Source organism: Strigops habroptila, chromosome 9, assembly GCF_004027225.2.
Source record: "Strigops habroptila isolate Jane chromosome 9, bStrHab1.2.pri, whole genome shotgun sequence".
Classification (NCBI taxonomy): Eukaryota; Metazoa; Chordata; class Aves; order Psittaciformes; family Psittacidae; genus Strigops; species Strigops habroptila.
Window position 1 is genome coordinate 33295436 of NC_044285.2, and position 25044 is coordinate 33320479.

General features: G+C 42.0%; 1 protein-coding gene across 1 annotated transcript in view; it reads right to left on the bottom strand.

The window, feature by feature from the left end:
• Positions 1–1407: 1407 nt before the first annotated feature.
• Positions 1408–25044, bottom strand: part of RNF128 (ring finger protein 128) — a 29406-nt gene continuing 5769 nt past the window's right edge. The window contains exons 2-7 of the mRNA XM_030496637.1: positions 15236–15483; positions 8680–8751; positions 7814–7896; positions 5261–5357; positions 4275–4440; positions 1408–2838 (exon numbers count right to left, since the gene is read on the bottom strand). Of these exons, the coding sequence (XP_030352497.1) occupies positions 2720–2838; positions 4275–4440; positions 5261–5357; positions 7814–7896; positions 8680–8751; positions 15236–15483 (785 nt within the window). The 3' untranslated portion in view covers positions 1408–2719. The remainder of the gene's footprint in view (positions 2839–4274; positions 4441–5260; positions 5358–7813; positions 7897–8679; positions 8752–15235; positions 15484–25044) is intronic.

Consider the following 25044-nt stretch of genomic DNA (forward strand, 5'->3'; position numbering starts at 1 on the left):
AGACTGCATGCATGAAATTTGCACACTTTCATTTTTAAACAAAACCCTTGCAGAGCCAATATTTACAAATAAATCTGCACACACAAGAACATGGCAGACTCACATGTTAAGCTGCAAAACCAGAGAAGCAGCACATTCTTCTGCCTAGCAGTAGCTCAAATGCTCTTCAGGTACAAATGATGTATTTATTCTCTTAGTGGTACTTCACATTTGATACAAGAACCCTAAAATCTTCTTGAAGATCAATGTAAGTGCATTGGACTCCAGGAAAGTCCGCATCTTGACAGAACATGTACACATCTGATCCTACAGCAGTATGAGTTCACTGACATGAATTGCTGCATTCCCCAGTCCTCCACTAGTGCATTCCTTGAGAAAATGCTGTGTATCCACCTTACCCTTCAAAATATGGGTACTGGAAAAAAGGCAGATTTATTGCTCTTAAAAGACAGTAAATAGAAAGGCATGAATGCTATAAACAAAGCAACCTAAATGGATAGATCGGAATGAAACAAACAAGCCAAAGTGCCTTTCAATGTATTGAATTGATCTGAATCACACGTACGCACTCCCCCTTTTTTTGAAAGTCAAATCTTGTTCCTGTTAAACACAGAAGACTAGCAGATGATTTCATTTTCAGTGTATCAGCATGAAATTCTAGAACATTACAGCTTACACACTGCAATAAATTTATAAAATATTTTGAAGTAAGAATGAAATGAAGTGTTCAGGGATTGCCTGTTTACTGCTTGGCTGTTCCTTTCTCTGCTCTTCAGATGCACACAGAAGGGTGATCACAGCAAAAATACAGTTTTGAGTGAAGTCTGATTTATACTCAGCTTTAAAATTTGAGACCACAGCCAACCAATGTTTCCTAGACTAGACTTGGAACTGAGCTAAAAAGAAGCACAAGATAACTACTACCAAACTGGCCCAGGGGAGTCACAAGTTTTTGCTACCTCTAATAGTATATTTCAGTGTAAAGGGCATTTAATTGTTTTTAAAACATGTTGTCTTACGACACAAGCATAAACTTTTGGGTAAGGGAGGGACACTGAGCAACCTGGCAGAGAAGTGAGCTGAAACCTGTCTGATCTGCAGAGTTCATGTATGGCTACCTTGTGCTGAACATGCTGTGAAGAACTGTTCAGAGGTACATCAAGCAGCTCATTGCACACACCTTAAGCTGCTTGGGTTTTGAGTACAGCTACTAGGCTTAAGCTTGTCAATACCATTTCAATCCATATAACAGTAGCACCCTGCACATAAGTAGCACTCCTTATTCCAATTAGTTCAAGCAAGCACTGCTGCCTTTTGGCCTCCCAAAACTCATTCAGTTTTGGGGTTGTGGGGCAGAGAAAATTCAAGATCTGTTGCCAGGTAAGAGCTGATAATCAACATTTAATATCAGTTAGGGTCATCAAAATATAGTTTTATTTACATTTTCATATTCAAATTCAATACAAATCATGAAATATTTACAACAATTTTAATTGTACTACAGCTAAGAAAATGCATTGCTTTTTCCTTCCAGATTCAATAGTACTTCATTGCAGGCTTTAAGACAAAGTTCTGCTAACATTAGAAATAAGCCATAGATACAGAGATAAAAAAAATAAAGTGCATCTGCAAGATGTCCTTAGTTATCTTCACTGAGCAAGGCCCTGCACTTATTATTGAGGCACCCAATGTTCCTCCTTGTTCCCAGTTCAACGCCCCACAGATGACAGACCACTTCTCTAGTATGTTTACAGGACGTCAGCTCTCCCTGCAGCTTTAGCATGCAGGCAAGACAATGCAGAGCAACAGTCCAGCATTTTTCAGAGGCTGGATCACTTTCTGAACAAAACACAGCAGATCCTTTGGGAAGAATCTATCTTTTCATCTTTAGTTCACTCTTTCTGAAGTTACCCCAGACTGACAAAGCCAGGACTCCGGCATATTGCTGGTGCTAGAGATAGCTATAACTCCAAAAGCCAGGGAGGAGCTTTCAGGCTAATATTAACAGGTTTGAAAAACTGATGCAATTGTTCCATTTACAGTATTGTGCAAGTCAGATTTGGCCTGTCAGCTTGCAGCTCTCTTTTTTCCCTTTAGGAATGTGTGGTTGGCAGTTTGGAGTTTAGAGGTAGAGAATCAATCGGTTTACTAGAGAACCAAAGACACTGTGGGAAAAATCCCATTTGACAGGCATTAGTTTGTACTTTCTCCCATCAAATTAGTGCACTGAAATATTAAATACAGTGTTGCTTTAACTGAACCATGTCTGGTAAGTAAGTATTAGACCAGATCAAAATTAATTTGTTTACAATGAAAATCCACTTGAATTAAAACAATTAACAACAAAAAAACCAAACAAACAAGTCAAAACAACTCCCAGGAGAGACAGCTATGACAAAGAATGTTTTTCTGTATTTAAATTACTCAAACACTGAAGAGAAGCTTTGCTGAAGATAGAACTTTTGGTTTAGTGTTAAAATCTGATGTTTTTCTTTATATTCAAGACGTCTTTATTTGAAGAGTGCTAAAACTAAATTCCACATGGGAGACACAGTTTTAAGAATGGTAAACCATACAATTATGATTTGAACAAGTCCATTTTATCTCAGCATTGCCAAGGCAATATTTTTCCTGCTACAGTCTTGCAATGTTTAGTATACATGCAACGGCAATAGGCAGCTCCTTGCAGAAGGCTTACACCAGGTCACTGGGCATGTTCTTAGGACCTGACTTCATGAACTTGTGTTTCATCTGCCTCAAAGCTTGGGTTGTCAGCATGTGGAAGAGCGTGCACAGCAGGGGGCTGGGATTCATTGTTCACAAGATGCATGTTGTCATCTGTCCAGAATAAAACCAAGAAAAGACAAGTTAAGTGATACAGGCAAACTTTACTACCTTAAAGCACAGCATGCTTGCTTTATTTCCACAAGGCCCACTGCAGTGGTCTTTTCCCAGCACTTTTCCTGCAGAGTGGGAAATCTAAGGCCATGCTCCAACTACTACTCTTCTGCTACCCCACATTACTTTGTGAGTCCCTTCTTGACATTACCAGTCATTTCTAGAGGTATCTGCTCAGCTCTTCTCAATAACGCTGAGCAAGCCTAGGTTTGTGTGCTCAAGTGGCAGAAGGCCATGTGAGGCTAAGAAATCCATCTGTAAGGAGATAGGCAATTCTCATGCAACATTAGGGATGCTGAAGACAGGCATCAGGAGCAACTTCTAGAGACTAGTTTCAGGATAAACTGTGGGACATAGGCTGATTCAGAGAGGAGGGCCTTCTTCTTACAGACTAACCTCATTAGGCTGATGTTACATGTGTGTCCTTGCCTTGTGAGAATACACAAGGGCCTGAACCATATAACTAATCCAGCATCACTTCAAGTTGCTTATATGGATGCAATTTCAACTTCTGATGTTTACCTTATAGGAAGTGCCCTCTGCTCTACCAGGGTACCTAAATGGGAAATTCCCATACACACATCACTTGCTGGAACAACATGTCCCACAGGAGGCAGGAAGCAAATCCCATGCTTTCCTATCAGCTAGAGTTCCCACGGGAAATCTAAGTAGACACAACCAGAGCATCCCCTTCACCTTGTAAAGATTCCTTACTCTGCTTCCAAGGCCATTCCACAATCCAGGGTATAGTTATTTCATTTGTTTACCTGGAACCTTTCCATTTTTAAAATCAACAGCAACACTGAGCATGTGTTGGCAAAGTTAAGCACTAAAAAGACATTTTCAATTGGTTTGCTCTCATTAAAAAATATAAAGTAAGTGGAAAAGCTGATAGTCTTTTCCAATTAAAATTCTCTAAAAATGTTCAAGGGTGTTCAAGCCTTGGCAAAATCTGAAATTCAATTGAAGTATTTTTCATCTTTATTTTGCATCATCTGCAAGAGCAGAACTGACTCCCCAAAAGTTTTCTGTACGTAATTAAAGTGGACAGATCTGGTGACAAAGGAACACTCACTCATCCCAATGAAATTTCCAAAGAGACCATGAGTTGAAGGATATCTTCAGAAAAATCTCTTTGGCTTTTAAGTAGTAAGCCTCTGATTTTCAACTACTCTTTTCATAGACTTAGGTTTCAATTCACATTTAGGTGGTGTGAAAACAAAGAGCCAAACGCTAAAACAAAAGACAAGATTATGATTACGCTGAAAAACAAGGTATTCAAGCACTGCAAGCTGTTAAGGCAAACGCCTCTAATTCACAGCATAAGCAACGAAGTGCAATGCAATCTAGCAAGACAGATGAAGCTGTAGACGCACTTTCTGGTGGTGCATGTTCCTCCAGAACAGATCCATCTGCTCCTTGTACAGAAGCATATCCAGATGACGCTGTTTCACTACGATTATCCTCTTCATTAGCTGTAGACACATTTGATGACTCACTGGATACTGTGACTTGGACAGACTCGACATCTTCTACAGCCTCCTATGTGGAAAGGAGAAAGCATTTAATTTACAACTTTATAAGAGGCTGCATCTTTCCAGGAGACCAATGCCTGCAAGGGCTGGAGCCTAGTGAACTTATACCCAAGGGAAATAAAAATAATTAAAATTGGAAAAAAGCTCTGCTGTTAACCTTCAGTATCATAGGTGAAAAACAGTTACTGCCTAATTGAGCAGGAAGTTCAGATGAAGCTTCTGAATTCTTCAGCCAGTGCCAGGAAAATAGATTCTTCCTTCCACTCAGTGCAGGTCTCCCTCCCCCAGGCAAACCCTGGCATACATTTAGCTGGTCCAGGCAGTGTCAGGCATTGGCAACAACATCTTCCCCTGGCACCTGCCACAAGAGTTGCAGAACACATCAGAAATTCCTCATGTACCCTAGGAAATCATGTGGCTCCAGGAATGCCATACATCCTAACACATTCTCTTTTCAAGGACTCCAGGTACTTAGTAACTGTATAAGGGCTGGTTACATGGACTGTCTGAGTTGCCAAGTCTGCCTGAAGCTTTGAGAAACATCCTTAGCTGCGAGCATGAGAGTTAAGAGCAATTCTTCAGTCATGCATTACAATCAATTTTGGTTGACATTCTGCGCAAGGATTAAGATGATACCAACTCAGACCAAGTCAGCTGCAAGCTTCACAGCAGTTATTCCTGTAGCATCCCACCACTGACACAGCAATGCCTGTACTTACCACCTGTGCTCTAGAGGCAGCATGAAGCAGCTCGCATGTGGTTACTACACTGGCTTAATAACAGCATCTGATAACAGCATCTGCCACTAAGACAGACTACTAGCTTACCTCAACACCCAAAACTTTGAGTATGTCACACTTGCACATCGGGCATGTCCTGTGTTCCAGAAGCCAGGGGTCAATGCAATTCTTGTGGAAGAGATGGCTGGTGGAAGAAGGCAACCACGAGTTAGGTTTCACACCAGGAAAAATACTTACGTGGCAGCTATGAAGGCCCATTTAGAAACACCAAGAATTTATTTATTTTATTATCCATCTGAGAATGGATTACATTATTTTTATCTCTCAACTTGCTAAACTTGCTAGAATTCAGCATTATTGTCTTTGCTACATCAGCCTTAAGCTTTTATTTTTCTTATTTTTCGTTTTAATCTGTGCACAATACATTCCCAGCAATACAAATAGTGACATCTCAGTGCTAGCTTTAAGGTTAAATTCTGTCATGCAGATGATGAAATAGCACTTGTTTCTCTAAAACTACATAGAACAAAATCATCTCACAGAGTTATGGCATCAAATAAACTGTACTCCCACACATTTACTTTGTTTATGCAGTCACTGTGTATTCCAAGTGGATATTTAGCAGGCTGTGTACTAAAGGAAGTAAATATAGTGCAGCCATTACAGATGCAAATGTGCACTTCCGTGAAGACAATTCCACAATGGGTCTGAAATAAGCCACAGACTTAGGAGGATGACTTGAAATCCTGTAATCTGCCTGTTCCTTCAGCCTGGATAGAAATAGCAAGGCAGGCAGGTACTGCTCAATATTAATCAGAACTCTATTATGAGACAAGTGCAGAGATCACCACATCCAGTGCTCAGTATCCTATGCCCCAGATTGATACCAGCATTCTCCAGTTCAGCCCACGTAACCAGCACCTCCTTCCAGCTGCACCAATGTAATGTCTAGAGTACAATCTGAAACTTCCTTGATATGACTATTTTAAGTACTTGGACTTAATATTGATCTTGTGTACCTCTGCTACTATAATGCCTTAGTTTGACTATCTGGACAAGAATGCCTTCTACAAATACGCACACCCCAGATACTTAGATACCACCAATCTGACTCACAGAAGCATTTGACTGCTTGTTTCTTTCATAGATAGAGTTAAATGCTTTCAACAAATAGGGTCTCAGTGTTGAGGTCAGTATGAGTTTAACTCTTGTGAGAGAATCTAATATGGTCGATACTGGCAGAGATCACCACTGGTGAAGATTATCAAATAAATGCAGTGATCTTAAGCCTCTCAAGAGCTACATTTGGGCCAAAGAGGAATGAAACATCACCAGTGTATGTAAAGGCAGTCTCGGAGCAAAGCATAAAGAACACATTCAAAAGAAGTTACTCTCCTTTTAACCTAATAAGTCATGCTTTGTTTGCAGGTTCATAGGAAGATTGACAGTTTATAGGGAAATAATGAGAAGTCAGGTCTCCTGTCAGCCAAAGGTATCTAGAGGCTCTCTAAAAGCTTCTGTACTCATGGGACTGACTTCATTGTTAACAGGACTACCCATGAGCATACACCTGACAAGACAACTGAATAATCATTAACACGCATGCTTGAAAGCTTATTCAGTTTTGGTGTTTTCTAAACTAAGCCATTAGATCAAGGAAGTTTGTTCATAACATCTTAGTGGGCCAAACTGTTGTTACCAAAACAGCTTAGAAGTCCTACTGCTTGGAAGCAGAGAAAGCTTTTGCAAAACTGTAACCTGGTACAAAGGTAACCCCTCCCCAGATTTGATAGTGTTTGACAAATAACACTGCTCAACACACAACAGCAGCTACAGGTTTTTCCATTCTTCAGAACTTGATTTTTCCCCTTTTCCAAGTGCTTTATTGTAACCCTTCCTAAGGGTTACAAAACCTCTTCCTACACAGAATACGTGCAGTTCAAATTGCAGCTCTCTGATTTTAGAAGCTTTGTCAGAGCAGTCCCAGTCAGCAGGCACAGGGGGAAATCCCACAGAACAAGTTTTCTTAAGCCCTGAGAAAGCTTCACTGCTCTTCTTGGGAGCAATCACATTGAAGTCTTAGTGCTACAATACCAGCCTTCCACAGAAGCACAGCAGAGAGATAAAGTAGTTTAGAGTTCTAGAAAAATAAACTGCTGTAGCTCTGTTTTGGTCTCCATTTCAGATGATGCATACAAGAATATAAACGCTTTCTTCTAAACTACGCAACTTGGCATGGTTTAACAAGTTTAGTGGGAGCTCGACCCTCTTAGCAACCAGTAAGCTAAGTGACAAGAAATTAACATAGTTTTGCCAGTTATCTGCAATTTATACATAACATTCTTATACACCAGCAAACGAATAACCTATAAAAAGCCCTGGCATCCCTTGGAAAGGAATGTGGTCTGCCAAGTTACACTTGTCAATCCACTCACAGGGAAAGTTATGAACACAGGCCATTAGGGCACACTACAAAGTGTGAATTCACACAGTTCCAGGTGTTCAAAACACTGTTTGTCAGATTCAAGAATTCTTGTCATGCAACAGCTCAGTTAAAGTTTGAACAGGTTTGTTAATATAGCAGAAGGAAAAACATGTTTCCCAATTTTGGATTAAGGAGCAGTTTGGAAAAGAACTTACTTGCAAGTCAGAATACGCACTACTTCATTCGGCTTGTACAGCTCAATGCACACCACACAGCTATCTCCATCAGGACCGGTTTCCTAAAATGGTGAAGTGAATTTATAGAATCATAGAATAGTTAGGGTTGGAAAAGACCTTAAGATGATCTAGTTCCAACCCCCTGCTATGGGCAGGGAGACCACACTAAACCCTGTCACCCAAGACTCCAGCCAGCCTGGCCTTGAACACTGCCAAGGATGGAGCATTTACAACTTCCTTGGGCAACCCATTCCAGTGCCTCACCACCCTGACAGTAGAGAACTTCTTCCTTATGTCTAACCTAAACTTCCCCTGTTTAAGTTTGAACCCATTACCCCTTGTCCTACCACTACAGTCCCTAATTAAGAGTCCCTCTCCAGCATCCTTATAGACCCCCTTCAGATACTGGCACTTTAACAGAAGCACTGAAATTCTAATCCCATGGTTTAGAAGTCCAGATGCAAACCATCACTGGATTATTTGAGCCACTACTGTAGAGGTTTATAAACTTCCACCTCCAGTTTTAGTTACAAAAAGAATAGCCAGGGAAGCTGACTAGCTATATTAGTTTACCGTTAAGCATCTATGCCGGCAAATTAGGACCTCTCAACTCAGCAAGACTACAAATGAGCAGCTAAAAAAAATAATCTGATTTATAGGAATGTGCAAATTGGAAAGTCTTACACCCCGTAAAAGGACCTGGTCTGAAAGAGGAACCATCTCTACAATGGACAGTTACAGGCTCAGAGAGACTTCTGCATCCTGCTCCAGTGCTGAGGACCACTCTCTGGGTTCTGCACAAAGGGTGTGCTGTAACGCTTAGGAGATCACAGGGTCATTCATACCTTGTCCCCTTGCTTCAGGGTGCGCAGCTGTAACTGTTCAATGGCCGCCTTGGCTTTGGCCTTTAGTTGTCGCTGTAAGAGAAAGCAGTCCTGGTTAAACACAGTAATTTTTCTCTGAAGTGGTGGTTACTAATACTTACCAAGGTGTCTACTGCAAGCAGGCACCAGTTTTATAACCCAGAAGTATCAAAACCAGCCAAGTAAGCATGAGCACACTATTTAGAGACAACACAAAAGAATTTTGGAACATACTGATGTGGTTATTGACTCTGGATGACACACCAACAGGGTATTTGCATATGCTTTGTTTTCACCTAACCTTTTCACAGAGCATGGGAATTTCAAGAGTTACTTCTTTGAGAAGATACAAGATAATACCTTGACCACATTAGACCTAGCCTAAACAAACAGAAGCCTTCAAATTGATTTGGTACAGAAGACTGAACATTGAGCCTGACAATCAATAGTTTTAACTACTCACTTTATAACAACATCCTGCTACAAACTCACATCCTGATGAAACGTGAGATTCTTTACCAATCGGCTCAGCTACCACCAACACACCCTGAACTAGTCTTCTGCCATGACAGAGAACACAAACACCTCAGGAGCCTGTTAACACCGACCACTGCTGTCAAGTGGAAGAACACAGTTTTATCTCAATACTGGCTATTGGTTCAAAGTAACATGCACAAAGGAAAGGGGGGGAAAAAAATATAGGCTATTTGTCACCCTCCCTGTGACACAAGGTGTGAAACAAATGAAATTACTAGCTCCAGGGGGATTACAGGACAGCTTTAATGAAAGCAGAGAAGGAAGCATTCCCCTTCGCATGATTATTTGCTTGGTGCTGTTGGGATAGCAGGGCAGAGATGAGCAGACAGCAAAGCCCAGCTTGCCTGGCAACTGTTGCTGTTTAGCTGCATTGAGACACATTTAATTAGCACAGGAGCCAACATCTCTTTTTAAAGGTCACAGGTTGGTGCTGTTCCACGGACACAAAGAATATGGCTGTCCTCTCCCTCCCTGGTGCACTGCCTCAGGACACAGAGGCATATGGGGCAGCTCTGGCACTGCAGTCCCAACGCAGCACCTCCCTTAGGGACAGACCAGACACAAGCTTTGCAGCTCACTAAAAATCCTCTCCCCAATTCAGCTGCTCAGTGCGGGAACCCCACACTGTTAGCTTTCCAGCATTACTTACCTTTATGCATTTTAGACCAGTTACAAGAATCTTTCCTGGGATGAAGGTGCAGTGCTGGTGGCACAAGCACAGAAGGAACAAGTGCATGGAGGGCTGCTGCTGACACCAAGCAAACTCACTGAGAATTGATAATTCAAGTCTGCATAAGATTCCGTGTGCTGAAGCAGTTAATGGCAAACAAGTTGATTTATATGGTCCCATGGGACCCCGTCAAAGAGTTTTGGTGCAAAATGATCTATCTGTATATAGCGTTGTTCTGGGGTCCTGAGATATAGCATCAATGTGCATGCTTTGAGGAGTTTAATAGTTGATAGTTATTAACAGCTATCAAGGAAGAGAAACATACAATCCAAAGGTGAGGGATGCAAACAAGCTTTCAGGTATACTTTTTTTTTGGGGGGGGAGGGAACAAGAACTAGTCAAGTTTTCTTTGAAGCTTGTACAGTTCTTCTGTTGAAGACATCAATATATGTTTCTGTATGTCACTTGAGGTTAACTTTAGAATGGTGTTCGCCTTGTCAGGGTCTCGGACTGAAGCCACAGAGAAGCAGCATATACCCATCTCAGTACACACTGAGATTCCCAAAAGTTTCAGCAGCAAATATGGTAACATCAACAGAGCAGGAATGCAGCAACATTAGTACTTCTCATATGCAGCCAGAGCTGTCTGTCACCGCTACTCATTATCAGTTGAAAACTAAACTTTCTAGGAATGTACTCCCTCATACAGTATCTAATCTACACATCTCATGTCAGGCCAAGCATATTAGACAGGACCCAACTGGCTGTATCGTTAATAATTTACTGAAACAATATTTTAAGTTTTGCCTGGGCACAAGTTTAATTGCTCTGCATGAAACGCACCAATGGCATCTAAGTCACCATTAACATCGATTTTGGTAAGTACAGCAGAACACCCCTCCAGGGGGATGGAAAAAGGTTGCAAGAAGAAGCTTTCTATTGAGTAGCCTACCAGGAGATCCAGGATACTCGAGCCTGGAATGTCAAAGCATTTTGTGAAGCCAAGTTTTTGAGGCAAAACATGAAATGTTACAGTTCTAAAAGCCCCAACCTAGCAACTATAGGAAAAAATAGCTGACTAAGTTGAAGCAGGGAAAAGAAAAGCAATAAAAGATATTACAAAACTGGCCAGGTCCCAGCTCCAATCCAGACTCTGGCATGTTGAAGGAAGTAGAGAGGTGCCTAACTGGGAAAATTTAGTTTTCTGTTGCATAGTCCTCAGTCTCCCCTAGTCCAACACTGCTGATTTTAAGGGTGCCTTCCTGGTATCCTGTGAGCATGGTCCTGGCGATGCAGACCAGTAAGCCCTAAGGAGGTCAGGAACTCCTGCTCTTCTCCTATAAGCTAAGGAAGTTCTTCCCCACAGGTAACTACTGCCATGAAAATGGTTTTGAATTGGGGAAAGTTAAGCAACTCATCTCCTCCAAAGCCGTTAATTAGGTCATTTCTCAGCTGTAACATCTAATCTTTACAAAATCAATGGAAGTGAAGACTTGAGCTTAAGTTAGAAACCAGGCCACAGATAACATCACTGGCCATTTTGCATTATTAAGAAAGGTTAATGTATTGGGGAACTGACTTTGCCAGTACTCTGCTAACTAGAAAGTTAGCAAGCCTCCTACCACACTTGCCTTGTTTTTCCACCTTCTTGACCACAGACCTCACGATGCAGTAAGAGATCGCAGAAGTGGGGACTTGAATTTCAAGCCCAGATGAAAATATGCATTTGGATAAAAACTAGCAGGTTGTAAACAGTTTAGCTAACTGGCTCATGAGGAAAAAGCTACTCTATTTTAATTCACAGTTAGGATAGATGTGCTGCTAAACTTACATTTTCACTTGGACTACAAGGCAACATGACTAGCTCTTCTCAATAGCCACTCAAATTTTTAAAGAAGCCTTTTGCACAGTTTTATATTACTGACTTGTGTGCAATTCCTGTTCAAACTGAGTGAGAGACAACTGCTGCCTTCAAGAAAAGTCTGCAGCAGACAACATGTTTAAAACCCGGGTTGTATGTGATCAAGTCATCCAGAAAAAGTGCCTTCACCAGAAGGTGAAGAAGCAAGTAGTCATACCAAGAAGTATAGAAACTGTGTTGGCAAATTTTAAAGGTACTCAGCAGCCTGACTGTATATAAAACAAGAGAAAAGCACTCCAAAAAATCTTCAGAAAGTACTAAAGTCTGAAGGTTCTTCTCAAACCAAAAGGAAAAACATTGCCAATATGGTAATACCTGGAAAGCATTCAATTCAAGCAGGGGCTACTACTAGCCCCATGCATGAATAAAACACGTATCCAGCCAGGCTTTTGTTTTGAAGAGGCCTTTGCAGAAGAGACAAAGCATCTAGAAAATGGTCTCCCCTCTTTCTGTTCTACCCTTTAGTGAGCAAGTGGGACTCAAGCTTTGTTACCCTTTGCAGTCCAGGGTGAGAGCTCCCCTGGGACTGTGGCTCAGTCCACAAGAACAAGCCAAATATTCAGGAACCTGGACGTACACAGGATAAGCTGCAGAGCATGATTATCGCATATAACAATTAGTTCATCATAGCACTCTATAGAGCAACTTGAAAGTGTTTGCTTTAGTTCAAGTGGTAGACTGACACTTTAAAAGTCTCCTCACACAATAGTGATGTAATCCCACAGGGAAGGTCAAAAAGCAGACATATACTTTGAAGAGTAGTCACACTGGGTAAAGGGATGCATTCAGAACAGCAGCTCACTTCAAAAAGAAGGAAAATTTGTAATACCTAATTATCAACACACTTGACTGCTTCCTAAAGACATAGAATCATAGAACAGTTAGGGTTGGAAACATCTCCCAGAAAAAGGTATAACCCTTCAACATCTGTGCAATAAAAGACAAAACATAATCCTTTACCCCACCAAATAACAGACTGAAGTCCAGGCGATCTGAGTTTCCAAAGAGCTGAACAATGACAGGAAAGCCCATCACATAGCATGCAAGCTGGTAAGTTGTTTGACTAATACTCAGTATTTCAAAGCAGTTAGAAGTCTCAAATTTTGGATATACACTGAAGATCCAGTCAGCTGGCTAACAGGGGACACTGTAGCATCACCTTTTGGAAGTTCACCTTCACTAGCAAGAACTTTTTGTTATTCTTATCTAATCATTGTGAGGTCATTTTTTATATGCCATGGTATGAAAACAATCAAAACCAATTCTGGATTGTCTTGAGTTTCACTTTTACAAAACAGTACATTTTTACCTCCTGACAGCAGAGAAGCTTTCTTCTATTCTTATACTTTATAAAGCACTTTTTAAGGCTCCTTAATTTAAGTTCAGCTGAAATCATGTGGAACTGGCATGCCATTTATCAATGTTATTTTTCAATCTACAGTAAACTCCTTGTGCACACAGAGCCCAAGATAGAAATGGTTTGTGAAGGTGCTAGCCAAGCAGACTGGATTTTCCCAGTACCATCTGCCACTGACACATTAATAACATTTGTAGCTTGCTGAAAGCCTGATAACTCAGAATAAGCTGGACTTCCACAACTGCTCTGTTAAATACCCTCAAAAGGAAGAAAAATTTTCATGTGAGGTGATAAACAGTGTCTTCTGTGGACCAGCTTCTAGGATGTCCAGTTTTTCCTGCCCAGGTTTGTTTAGCATTAAACAGAGTTATCACACTAGGGTAGATGACAGGGAATGAAAGAGGGTTCATTCTAAGTTCACAAATGTCAGCAAGAGAACAGCATCAAGTTAAAGTTCCATGCCATTCCTCATGAAAGGTACTAGAGACAACTCCATATGGCATCCAGGAGTGGCAACGCTACATCCCATGGGCAGATTTCAACTTCCAATACTGCTCTTCCATCTGTTCCCTTATTGTAGCCTCACATCACTTCCATGTGTGGCATAACACTAGAACATGTTATTGGGCTAAAACAAAGCACTCAGAGGAAGCCTAGTCCAGAAATTGAGGCAAATGCAGCTTAGACAAGGCAGAGATACAGTTCAGCTCACTGTTAGATCTCTAGTCTCAGCAAAGATACAGCCAGCTGACCATAATCCAAGCCATAATGACTATACTTAGACAACAGGATTTCAGAACAGAAACTCAGCCGAGTTAGGTTCTGTGATTACTACAGAACCCAGCATTCAACTCCAGGAATACTGCTGTCATTCACCTTCACTAGTCTATCTGCCTGCCAACAACAACAGATCTGCATGTTACCCCTTTAAATAAGTCAGATGTCACAGAAGCCTGAAACTGGCCCGATTTTCAACACCTGTATCCAGCTTCTAGCTTCACCAGCTTATTTCAGAAGGATCTTGCTCAAGGAGCCTGAAATCTCCAGGACAGTAGAGAAGCTGTAGGACAGTAGAGCAGGTTTCTGCAATGGCAAAGAAGTCTGTCACTAACCACTGATCCAGAGATAATTCACATACTCTGAGCCCAGCTAGAGCGAGATGCTCATGTTATTGCCGTCTGTAGGAGAGTACTCTGTAAGAACTCCTGAGTTCAGGCAGCTCCTGCAAGAAGCAACTAATGGTCTCCCTTGCAACACAGCTGTAAGAGAACAGCTGAAGTAAGTACTCATGTCTAAACCACTGATTTCCTGTTCCTGCTGCTGCCCATCACCTTTGACAGATGTCATGTCAGGACTTTATTCTCACTTTTAAGGCTTTTGCTTAAGCCCTGAAGTGGCAGGTGTAAGGCAGGTCTGATCAGATTGAAGACAAAGCTGGAAACATTAATCCCATCAGCTTATTGCACAGAAGGGAGTTAGTTGGGAACTTAACTCATTAGCAACTCCCTGCCTGGGGTTTAAAAAGAAAACAATTTAACAGTGGTTTTTTTCAACTCCTAATTGAGGCTGTCACGGCAATTCCCAGAAAGCTTTCAGTCAGAAAAGCAGCAGCTTCCCAACTGTGGTCTGCAGAAAGGCAGCCAAAGTCATGTACTGTTTTGCAGACACATTTGCAGTCGTGTCTCACCTTGCAGCTAGCACATAGGCAGTGCTACGTGGGAAGTGTGAGGGTCAGCTAAAAGCAGTTCAGCTCTCTCACCACCTCCAGTACCTCAGCATTATGGCTGCACTGCAGTTCAGTTGTAGGAGACAAAGTTCGCTAAACACGACCAGTTGCCTTCTTCAGGCAGTTTACTTTTTGTGGTCTCTTTGGAAACTTCTAAGCTATTTCAAGATCTACCTCTTACTAAGCATTTTAAAGGTCACACTCCTTCCTGCGGAATGAACAAATTCAGTGATTTCGGTGTTCAGTGAGTATCATGCCCTCAAGGTCCACAGCATGGAGGCTCAGGGGTATAAAAGAAGCCCTCAACAATGGGACACACAAACTCACCTGGTTCCTGGACTGGGCCCTGGCAATCCTGAGTCTCCGAGCAGAGTAAAAAATAAAGTAGCCCATGGTTGCTGCTGTGACGATGAAAAACGACACCGAGGTGAAGAAGATGGAGTACTGATTCATCCAAGGACCATGCTTTTTCCCCACTTCAATAACCATAGTCACTTTCATGCCACTCTCAATCCGGTGTAGGATCTCCATGCCTTTCATGTTGCCAATCATGATTGCAACGATGCTTTCAGCACCTGCAAAGGAGAAGGGCAATCCACGCTCAGTTCACAGGTGTTGTTTACAAGTCATTGTCTTAGATGTTCCAGTTCAAGCACTAAAAAAAAAAGACTGAAAAGTTTCTAACTAGCACTTGCAGATTCAACATGAGCTGATGGAATGTCATCTCCACGTGCTTGTTCAGCTAAAAGCTGTGTCCCATTACTTATGAGCTGCATAAGTGAACCATATTTAGAATTCATTCCTCTCCACAGCATTTCTCACTCCCATATAGGACACAGACTGTCATTATTTTAGATTCAACACTTTTGTGATTTACATTTTAACATACCTTTGATCTGTGTGAATTTAAAAATAAATCCTACACAGTCACTAGGGACTGCGGCAACTCCAGGAGCACAGGAATGCCAGATACACCACTGGTGGCTTAGGGACCCTTCCTGCTCCATTGCTACTTCTTAACACCTCTTTTCTAAATTTAGCAGTACTGTTGAGTACTACCCCAGACACTGAGCAATCAAAGCCATAGATAAGGCTTTGTTTTGTATTTTCAGAGCAATTGAGTAAAATTTCGTTGTGAACTATTAATGATGTTATGGGTTTCTAATGCAAATTCAGAGGGAAGCAAATATGGAGGTGCGCCCAGCTTTTAAACAGTTGGTGGCAGTTGGCAAACTCCATCCAGATTTTAACAACAGATTTCATTTACTCAGTTGAACATCATGACAAGCCACCAGAGGAACCAAGGGTTATACAGTAGGAAGAAATTGCCAGCGACTCTGGTCACCAAGTACAGGCCAGAACAAAACTGCTTTCAGTGACAAGCAAGTGATTGAGGATGCTTGACAGATACTATTAGCAAGAACTTCAGGCAGTCCCAATAGAAGAGAAAGGTTCTTAAGGGGGGGGGAAGAATGGCGGGGAGGGGGTGGGGGTAGGATGTCAGGGGACATAAAGGGAGACAAGTAAATTGTCACTGGCCTCTCTCTAAACTAAGTACAGAAGTGGATTCACAGACTAGCCAGTCAGGAATCTCACTGCATTAAACCATTATCTCCACAACATTCATAATAGATACAGCATAGTGAAGGAATAAAGGCTGTTACAGAAGTGCTATTTTTAGCTAGCCTCCCAGCCAAACACTTCTCAATGGGGAGAACAATTTTTTTCCCTCCATTAGGAGAAACCTTATCCAACTTTCAGCTATCAAGAAAACCTAGAATAGCTGTTAAAACCACAAAGGCTCTCATTTCACTCTCATTTCAGAAGCACTTACTAGTTTCCCAGCTTGTTCACATAATGCCTTTGATCCAACATGGCTAAGCAGGATGTCTAGCAACTCTCCTCAGTGTGACTAAACTCATCTTTTATTCAGAAAGCTCCATGTAATGAGAAGTACATCATACAGAGAAGAGGGGAAAATATAAAACAAACAAAAATAACAGCCAGGCTGCAACTATTGTTCTTCATTATGAACTAGGGCTTGTATATCAGTTATAAAATGAGCTGGAGTCAGGTGTTAGGAGCAAGTACACATGGGTCAAGTCAGAAGCTGAGAATTACTTTCATAAGCATGAAATAAAGCGTGGAAAAACAGGCTGTGACAACAACATAAAAAGCCTGCCAAAATAAGCAAAAAAGCTTGTTCTGCCTTATTCCCCTTCACTTCTACATGTCTCACCAGTCAAATATAGCTTGTGGTTACACGCAACAGAAGATGTAGTGTAGGGATTCCTGTTAATGAAATGTCACCATCAGCCTGCAAAACCATTTCAGCTACTGAGCCATCAGTTGTGAACAAATTTTACCCTTAAAGAAAGAAAAAAAAATAAGCTTCCAAGTAAGTTTCAGGCTAATCAGTTCACCAGGGTGTCATTAGACAGTTTTAAGTCTTCCTGACATTTTTTCCACCAGAGATTTCTCTCACAATTTCATCTCTGCTTTTAACACGTGTGAGTGGTCCACTGGTAGCTTTGACGCTGAAGCAACAAGGGCAGAAGTGAGAGAGTGGTCATTTCCACCAGGACCTGCAGTACTCTCTCCCCCTTGGAGCACAGACCCACTGACAGGCATCAGCATCCATCTTCAATATTTTGTAACGCCAACTCTTAGGACCAGTGATTGATTTCTAAAGGCAATTACAGGGGAGCTAACCTGACGTCACATGAGGTTAACCAAATACCTTGTGCCAACAACAGGGGAAAGAAATCCAGAAACTGCACCTAATTTCTGGCCACAAGAGTTTAGTCACTTCAGAAGCTCCTTCTGGACTAAACATGTCTCTAGCACCATCGCACAAGGCCTGTCATAAAGGCATCACCCCTACCTGGCAGAAAACAAGGCCTCCTGCACCTGCCAAGAGGAGATTCAGTGATGCCCTATTAGCCTGAAGCTAAGACAGAAGCCCAGAATCCATATTTAGTACTATTGCTGTGCTTCTAGAATAAAACCAACTAGGAACATCCCCTACCAAATGCTTCCTGAGCTGATAGATGGGTCCCATAGTGACAGGTACTGAAACATGTTACTGTGGCCTTGAAACAACCAACCTAGACAGAGGCCCCTGACAGTCCTTGGGCATCTTAATGGCAATGAGCCATGAGGGGACAGCATTGGAACAGGTTGGCCAGAGAGGTTGTGGAGTTTCTTCCCATAGAGATATTCAAGAGCTGTCTGGACACAATCCTGAGCAATGTGCTCTAGGTGACCTGGCTTGAGCAGGAGGTTGGACAAGATGACCTTCAGTAGTCCCTTCCAGCCTCAACCATTCTATGATCTGCAGAGGTGTCTCAAGCATAACAACTGCTCTGAACTGTCAGCTTCCCCCTCCAGACACCAGCAAAGCAAGAGGAAAGTCAATTATCTGTGCATGGCAAAAACTTCACACAAACCCAAGTTCCTCCTAGGTGTCAGCTTTTTTGATTCAGGTAACAGTTTTAAGGGACATCAGAAGGTGAGATTAAGCTGCTGCCTGTTTAGCTAATAATGACTTCATTACTAAACAGAAACACGACCTGTTTAGTTAAACATTTCCAAGCCTTCTCCTCACCCACCTCCTGTGAAACTGGAGAAGAAGAAGTTATTCAAGTCTTCAGACAAATACAATCTGGAGTTTTGAAGAAGGTACCTCCCAGATCATAAGGCAGCACGCTGGTCAAAATCTGAAGGATGCTGTTTTGCAGATATGGGCTGGCACAGATGAAGCACAAGAACTGGTTTGTTGGGGTGGGGAAGAGCTGGGACACATGCACATTTGGCACACAAGGAGAGTGCATGACTGGGATCACAGTTTTACCTTCCTGTATCAGGTTTACTTAGATGCAGAGTGGAGTTGCATCTATTTATACCAATGTAAGTACCTATATTAAATTCTGCCCTGCAGAGACTTCACTTGTTCTGCCATTACACTTCTGCTCCCTGTAAACATGAAGTTACAGGTTTGGCTATTCAGTAGAGAAATGCAAGAGGTGCACAGAATGGGGAGCATTAACTTTTGCACAGTAAACACCTACTTTTTCACATTCATTAAGGGGATTATTGTAATCCAGTGCTACTCTTGTGTGTGCTACAGAGCAATCTATTCTGAACCAAGCAAATTGCAGGTCCTGGAGAACAGTCACCCCACAGACTGCAATGTAACCTAATCAATGCCTTAATACCATGTGATTTTTAGCTAAAAATCACAATCTCTTCATGCATTAAAGCACATCAAGGCAAGGATTAGATCTTGGGGCCAACCAAATCCCCTACTTTAAAATAAGGTATGGCAAAGCATACCTGATTATCTGATTCAGATTAAGTATACACAATGTACAGGATAACCAGAATTTTAGCTCTTTGAGCTACTGCATATGACTAAATTCCAGATGATCAGGCTCCTATGTGCCATTGCTAAGTATGGCAGGACTCCATGGCACATCTCAAGGCAACACTTGCATTGCAGATTCGTGCTAGAGCACAGCATTGATGCCTCCACAGTCTCAGTTTCTTGCATAGCTATCATCATAAACCCTCTCCCCACAGAAGAGCTAAGAACAGTTGTCATGGTGTGCTCAGGGTGAACAAAGCTGCAAGCTGATTCCCACAGGAGGTGGGATTTTGTCCTGGTTTCAGACTTGCCCAATTTCCAGACTTGACTATTTTTTCCTTCCTCGCCTATGCAAGTGAACGGATGAGAAGCTCCAACAGCTTAGAGGAACTGCCTCCTTCCCAGGCATATTACAAGAACAATTACAACTTCTAAAAACACTACAAGCAGGTTTCTGTGGGTGTTACAGTGAGTTTTCTTTTTCCTTAATGACAAGGGAACTGGTTTACCATATACATTGATTATTAATATCTAGTAACGAGCATTTTTTTCTCACTTCTCTGTTGAGAACTGCTGAAGTTGTCCACCCTCTCAGGTAGTTATAGTACAGGTTCCAGGTGGTCTGGAGTTCACAAATTGTCAAGGAGATTCAGAGGTTAAGGGAAGCACTGGGATTTGCAGTAATTAGAGGCTACAACTGCAGGCTTCTGCCCAGCCCCCAAAACTCACTACTGTTAAAGGCTTTCTGTAATACAGAAAAATAAAACTTTAGAAGGGAGCTACACCAACACTCCAAGTAAATACAGTAGAGTAATACTTCAAACCCAGAGACTACAGCCACAGCATGCAGACTTACAGGGAAGTTCTGCCAACAAGAGACTGCAATGGTGACGTTGAGCTCAATTGTGGTCTTGACTTGAGGTCTATGCTACTGGAGAGCATGGGAAGGGCTCATGGCATGCCCTCACAGAGCACAGCTGCTAGCTACATCTGTAAATGAAACAGGCAGATTTCCTCACCTGGGATGAAAGTGGAACCATAATTAAAACCTATCCCTAGCGTCCTGCATCTCCAACCTTGCAGCCGAGCCACTCACTGTACAAGAACATCAGGGCAAGCACAGGCCACTGCCTCAGCTTCATCCATTGCTGCTTTCACAGCATCCACCCCTTCCCAGACAGCTTTGGTGAGCAAATCTTCCCTGAAGAGAGCAGGGCATTGCTATAGCAGTGTGTTTTCCAGGGTAAAATCCTGCCTCCTGGATGCTCCAGTGCAGGTTCCTACAAGTTGAAACCACTCCATGCATGGCAGCCAGCTCAAGAGAAGGAAAGGGGCCTTGTTGTGCATGCTGCTCCTCTCAAAGTTCCAGCCAGCTTGAAGTCAAACTTCACTGTTGCACTTCCAGATCTTTGCCTTTTCTTCCAGAAAAGGGAAAAGGAAAAAGAAGAAAACTTTGACCCTCTGTTAATCTTAATGTAAGTTTTGCATTGTGCATTTAATAAACCTGGGAAGGAGAGGAGGTAATTTAAATCTCTGCCATGTTAACAAAATTCCTTCAAGTTATGAAGGTATGAAGTCCATATTTAAGTTCCCCAGCTAAATAATTGCCAGAAAACAAGTTTAGTTTTAAGAAAACCTTTTTCAGCGTTTGAATTTAAGGAATCTTTATTATAATACTACATTTCTTATTCACCACTTGAGTTTCATAACTAAGAAAACCAAACTGACTCAGACTGCTAACCACGAAGCCAGCTTGACAATTGTAGGCTACTTTCTGGTGCAGCCCATTTTAAGGTCTAATATGCTAGTACCTAATAGAAAACATGTGCCTTCAAAACTTCAGCAAAAAAAAAAAATCAGTTATGAAACTTGACATCTCTGCACACTTTCTCCTCCTGTACCACTGACTTCAATACCCCACCCAACACCACACACTAATCCAATCTAAGAGAAATATTTAATGTTTTCTCCGTGCAATACTCCGAGGTGACACTGACAAACACTGTGTATGTTTTTCCGATTCTTGTGAAGCCCTGGCAAAGCTTTTTGCAGTGAATAATTAACTTCCAGCTGTTTGACAGCTTCGCATGTCATGGAAGCCAACTTAAGAACTCCAGCTCCAAGTCAGCTCCTCTAGCCTCACTTAGAATGGGTTTCTCAGCTTGTTCAGGCACTGTAACCATTTTGCATTGTTTAAACTTGCTTTAAACCAACCAAATTCAGCTTTAAGTCATGAAAGACCCTTTCATTTCAGTTTAAAGGCCTCAGTAACCTGGGGCAAATTCTACAGATCTTTATTTTCTCAACATATCAAAAGCCAAACCCCTCTAACATCTCTATCACTGTTTTCCAAGAACGGGCTATAAAAACAGTGTGATAGGACACCTTTGCCTTTGGGAACGGGCCTAGCTACAACACAGTTTGGTGAAAACATTTGAGGAAGGCAATAGTTTTATAGGCATTTTTAAGAAAGAAGGTATAAAACATGAGAAGCAGGCTTGTTATTCTGAAATAACAAGGAAAAAGCTAGCATGTCACACACAAGCTCCAACATTTCAGATTCCATGTTTCCCCCCTCCCCCTTTCTGAAAGTCCAAAGTTTTGCATCATCTTTAAGCAGAGTGAAATTTAGTGCCCAGAGTTTGGCCAGTGTTATTTCACTTTGTCCAGAAGTTGGTCACCTTATGCAACCAATGCATCTGCTGTGACTTCCTCTCTCCGGGAGCCAGCTCATCCCATGGCTTGCATAACACCTCACCCGCGTATACCCACAAATGGTTCTTGGTCTTGGTGGTATCAGCAAGCAATTTCAACAATACTTTAACTAGTATCCAACCAACATTAAGTTTTCCTTAGAACTCAAGTGGGTTTTTAGCATTGAAGAGAAACAGTTTCTCAGAAGCCACTGGAAGGGGAAGGAGAGGAAACAGTCATTCTATGTGAAAGTTAAACATTATCTTTCCCTGTGTAGGAAGGGTTTTCTGATAGGCTAGCCATGGCTAGCTGGTTGGGAGTTGTTTAATATTGCAGTGGCAGAGTAAGTCCAGATAAACTACAAATTTTGTTAAAAACAAGATCACCTTTTTTGTTTTACAAAGGAATTAAACAGTTGTTCAGCAGACAAGCAATGAACTGTTTTCTCTGAATGCTTTAAGAGGACTGAGAAATGAAGGATGCAATTATTAACAGATTAAAGGCTGCAGGATACTGCGACAGCTCAGTAAATTCTGCCAGAGAACTACCACAGAATGAAGGATTTTTAAAGAGCTTGCATGATCTTGCAGAGGAGCCTTCAGAGAATGCAGTCACACAAGAACTGTTCAAAGTAGCACAGCAATAACCCATCACACTTCCTTTTCCACAGCTACAGAAAGCCCCAGCTGACCACCACATAAGCCACATGCCCAGAAAAAACAGAATGAAAGAAATTACTTTTGATTTTGATTGTTTCACATACAAAAAGAGCAGCAAAAAGCAGACTTGGAAGTTGGAATTCTCAAGGAAAATACTTCTCTTAAGGGTCTCCTTAACTACAGCAGAATTGCTATCTGAAGATTCTGTAGGGAATTAAACAGAAATCCCGGCCTTGGTCATGTGGTAGCTGGATCTTTGCTTTTATCTACATGATATGGTGCTTGCAGCTCAGATCATCAGCACCAGCTATGCCTTCCTTCAGTCTTAGTCAAAGGAGCGGGTAGTATTCCCCTGGCATCCCTCCAACATCCACAAAAAGGCACTTAGAGATCAAGCCATCTCCTGTACATGAAAGACACTGTCAGTTGCCTCTCCAACAATTTCCTACCAGATTAGCACATTTGGCTCTTCAGGCATGTAAGAAGAATATTTGATATACTGCCTTTCAAGTTTAAAAATATGTAAGACATAACATCTTGAATATTGCTTATCTCACTATTACTATTGAAATAGTAAGAAACGGAATTTCTGGTGGTTATCAAACAGGCTGGTACAAGTTTACCATCATCTGTTACGGTAAGAGAAGGCTCCAGGGAGACCTTAGAGCAGCTTCCAGTGCCTAAAGGGGCCAACAAGAGATCTGGAGAGGGACTTTTTACAAGGGCATGTAGTGGCAGGACAAGGGAGAACAGCTTTAAACTAAAAGAGGGTTGATTTAACCATTAGGAAGGAGTTCTTCACCGTGAGGGTGCTGAGACACTGGCACAGGATGCCCAGAGAAGCTGTGGCTGCCCCATCCCTGGCAGTGTTCAAGGCCAGGCTGGATGGGGCTTGGAGCAACCTGGTCTAGCGGAAGGTGTCCTTGCCCATGGCAGGGGGTTGGAACTAGGTGACCTTTAAAGTTGCTTCCAACCCAAACCATTCTATGATTCTCTGAAAATAAGCTAACAGCATACAGAGACTGAACTGATATTACAGACATGATGTCATTCACCTTGGATGAAAGGCCAGTGCTGCACACAAAGCCATTGTGTCTCAGCACCATACCACAGATGCAAAGGCAATAACCAGCCTCAGAGAAGTACTATGAAACCAGGACACCTAGCTCTGCTTTCATCAAGGGTACAATGTTGGCAAAAAGACTGCTCTCCTCCACATGCACAAGGCCATCTTTTATCAGGAATGCAGAACTGACTGAGCAGCACCTAATCCAGCACTCATCCTCCACCACAGACACTGTCAGAGGAAGTCGTCCTCAAACTTTTACTGCCCTTCAATAAGCTTTCCCCTTTGCAAGAGGGGAGGGTGACTGAACTCATAGTACCAGGAGCAATTTAAACCTGGATAAGCTGTAGGTAGGTTTGCCCCTCCTCTTTCTCCGGCTCTGCATGCTCTCCACCCCAAACATTACCTGGCACCAAGGTAAAAAAATTGCTCACATCCAGGCTATTTTGCAGTTATTTAAAGCAACAGCCCCTTATGGCCCCACTTTTTTGACTGAACTGTCTCCTTGCTCACACAATCACCCAAGCTTAATGAAATCACCTTTCAGCTCGCTTTACTTGGCAACTGGCACTATGCCTGATCTCCTGCTCCTCTTCAAGATACAAACCTTTCAAAGTACAGAGGTAAGAATTCAACAGCAGGACACTTGGAAAAGTTGCAAAAGTTGGCAATAGCCAGAGCATTAAAAGTAAATTAACGAAAAATAAAGGGGGGGGGGGGAGTGTGTGGATCATAGAGAAATTTAAAGATGAGAGACAGCCTTCAAAGATCCTCATGGTGGGGACAGAAGAGAGGGAATAAGAGGAGAAACCCCCTTGCTAACTGGTGGTTGTGTTGCACAAAAGAAACACCAATTTTGGAGAATTCATGCCCACAGCGGTCTATGCCTGGAAACACAAACCACCAAATGCTCCTCACCAACCCTACATTTATTAATGGGACAGTCACCCAACAGTTTCTGTGGATAAGGAAGACTTCCACACTAGGAAGTGTGGAGATATGTTTACCTAACAGGGTAGGTGTCTACAGGAACACATCAAGACCAAATGTAGTTTTACATGACATGAGATTCCATGGGTCCTCAGGACTGGAGGTGGAAACCAACTTGCACTCTAATTAGTTTAAATAGATTAAAAGTTGATATTTGCCAAGTGAATCCAACAATTACCAGCCTTTTTTCCTTTCCGTCCCACTTCTGAGCCTTTAAAGACTTACATAAGCACTGCCAGGCCCTAAATCTTAGAACATTTAGAACATGAAATCATCCTTCAAAACAGCAGCCAAGACAATACACTTATAGGGACCGAAATAAGTGAGTTGTGTAGGACAGCTCTCTTCACATGCTGTTTGG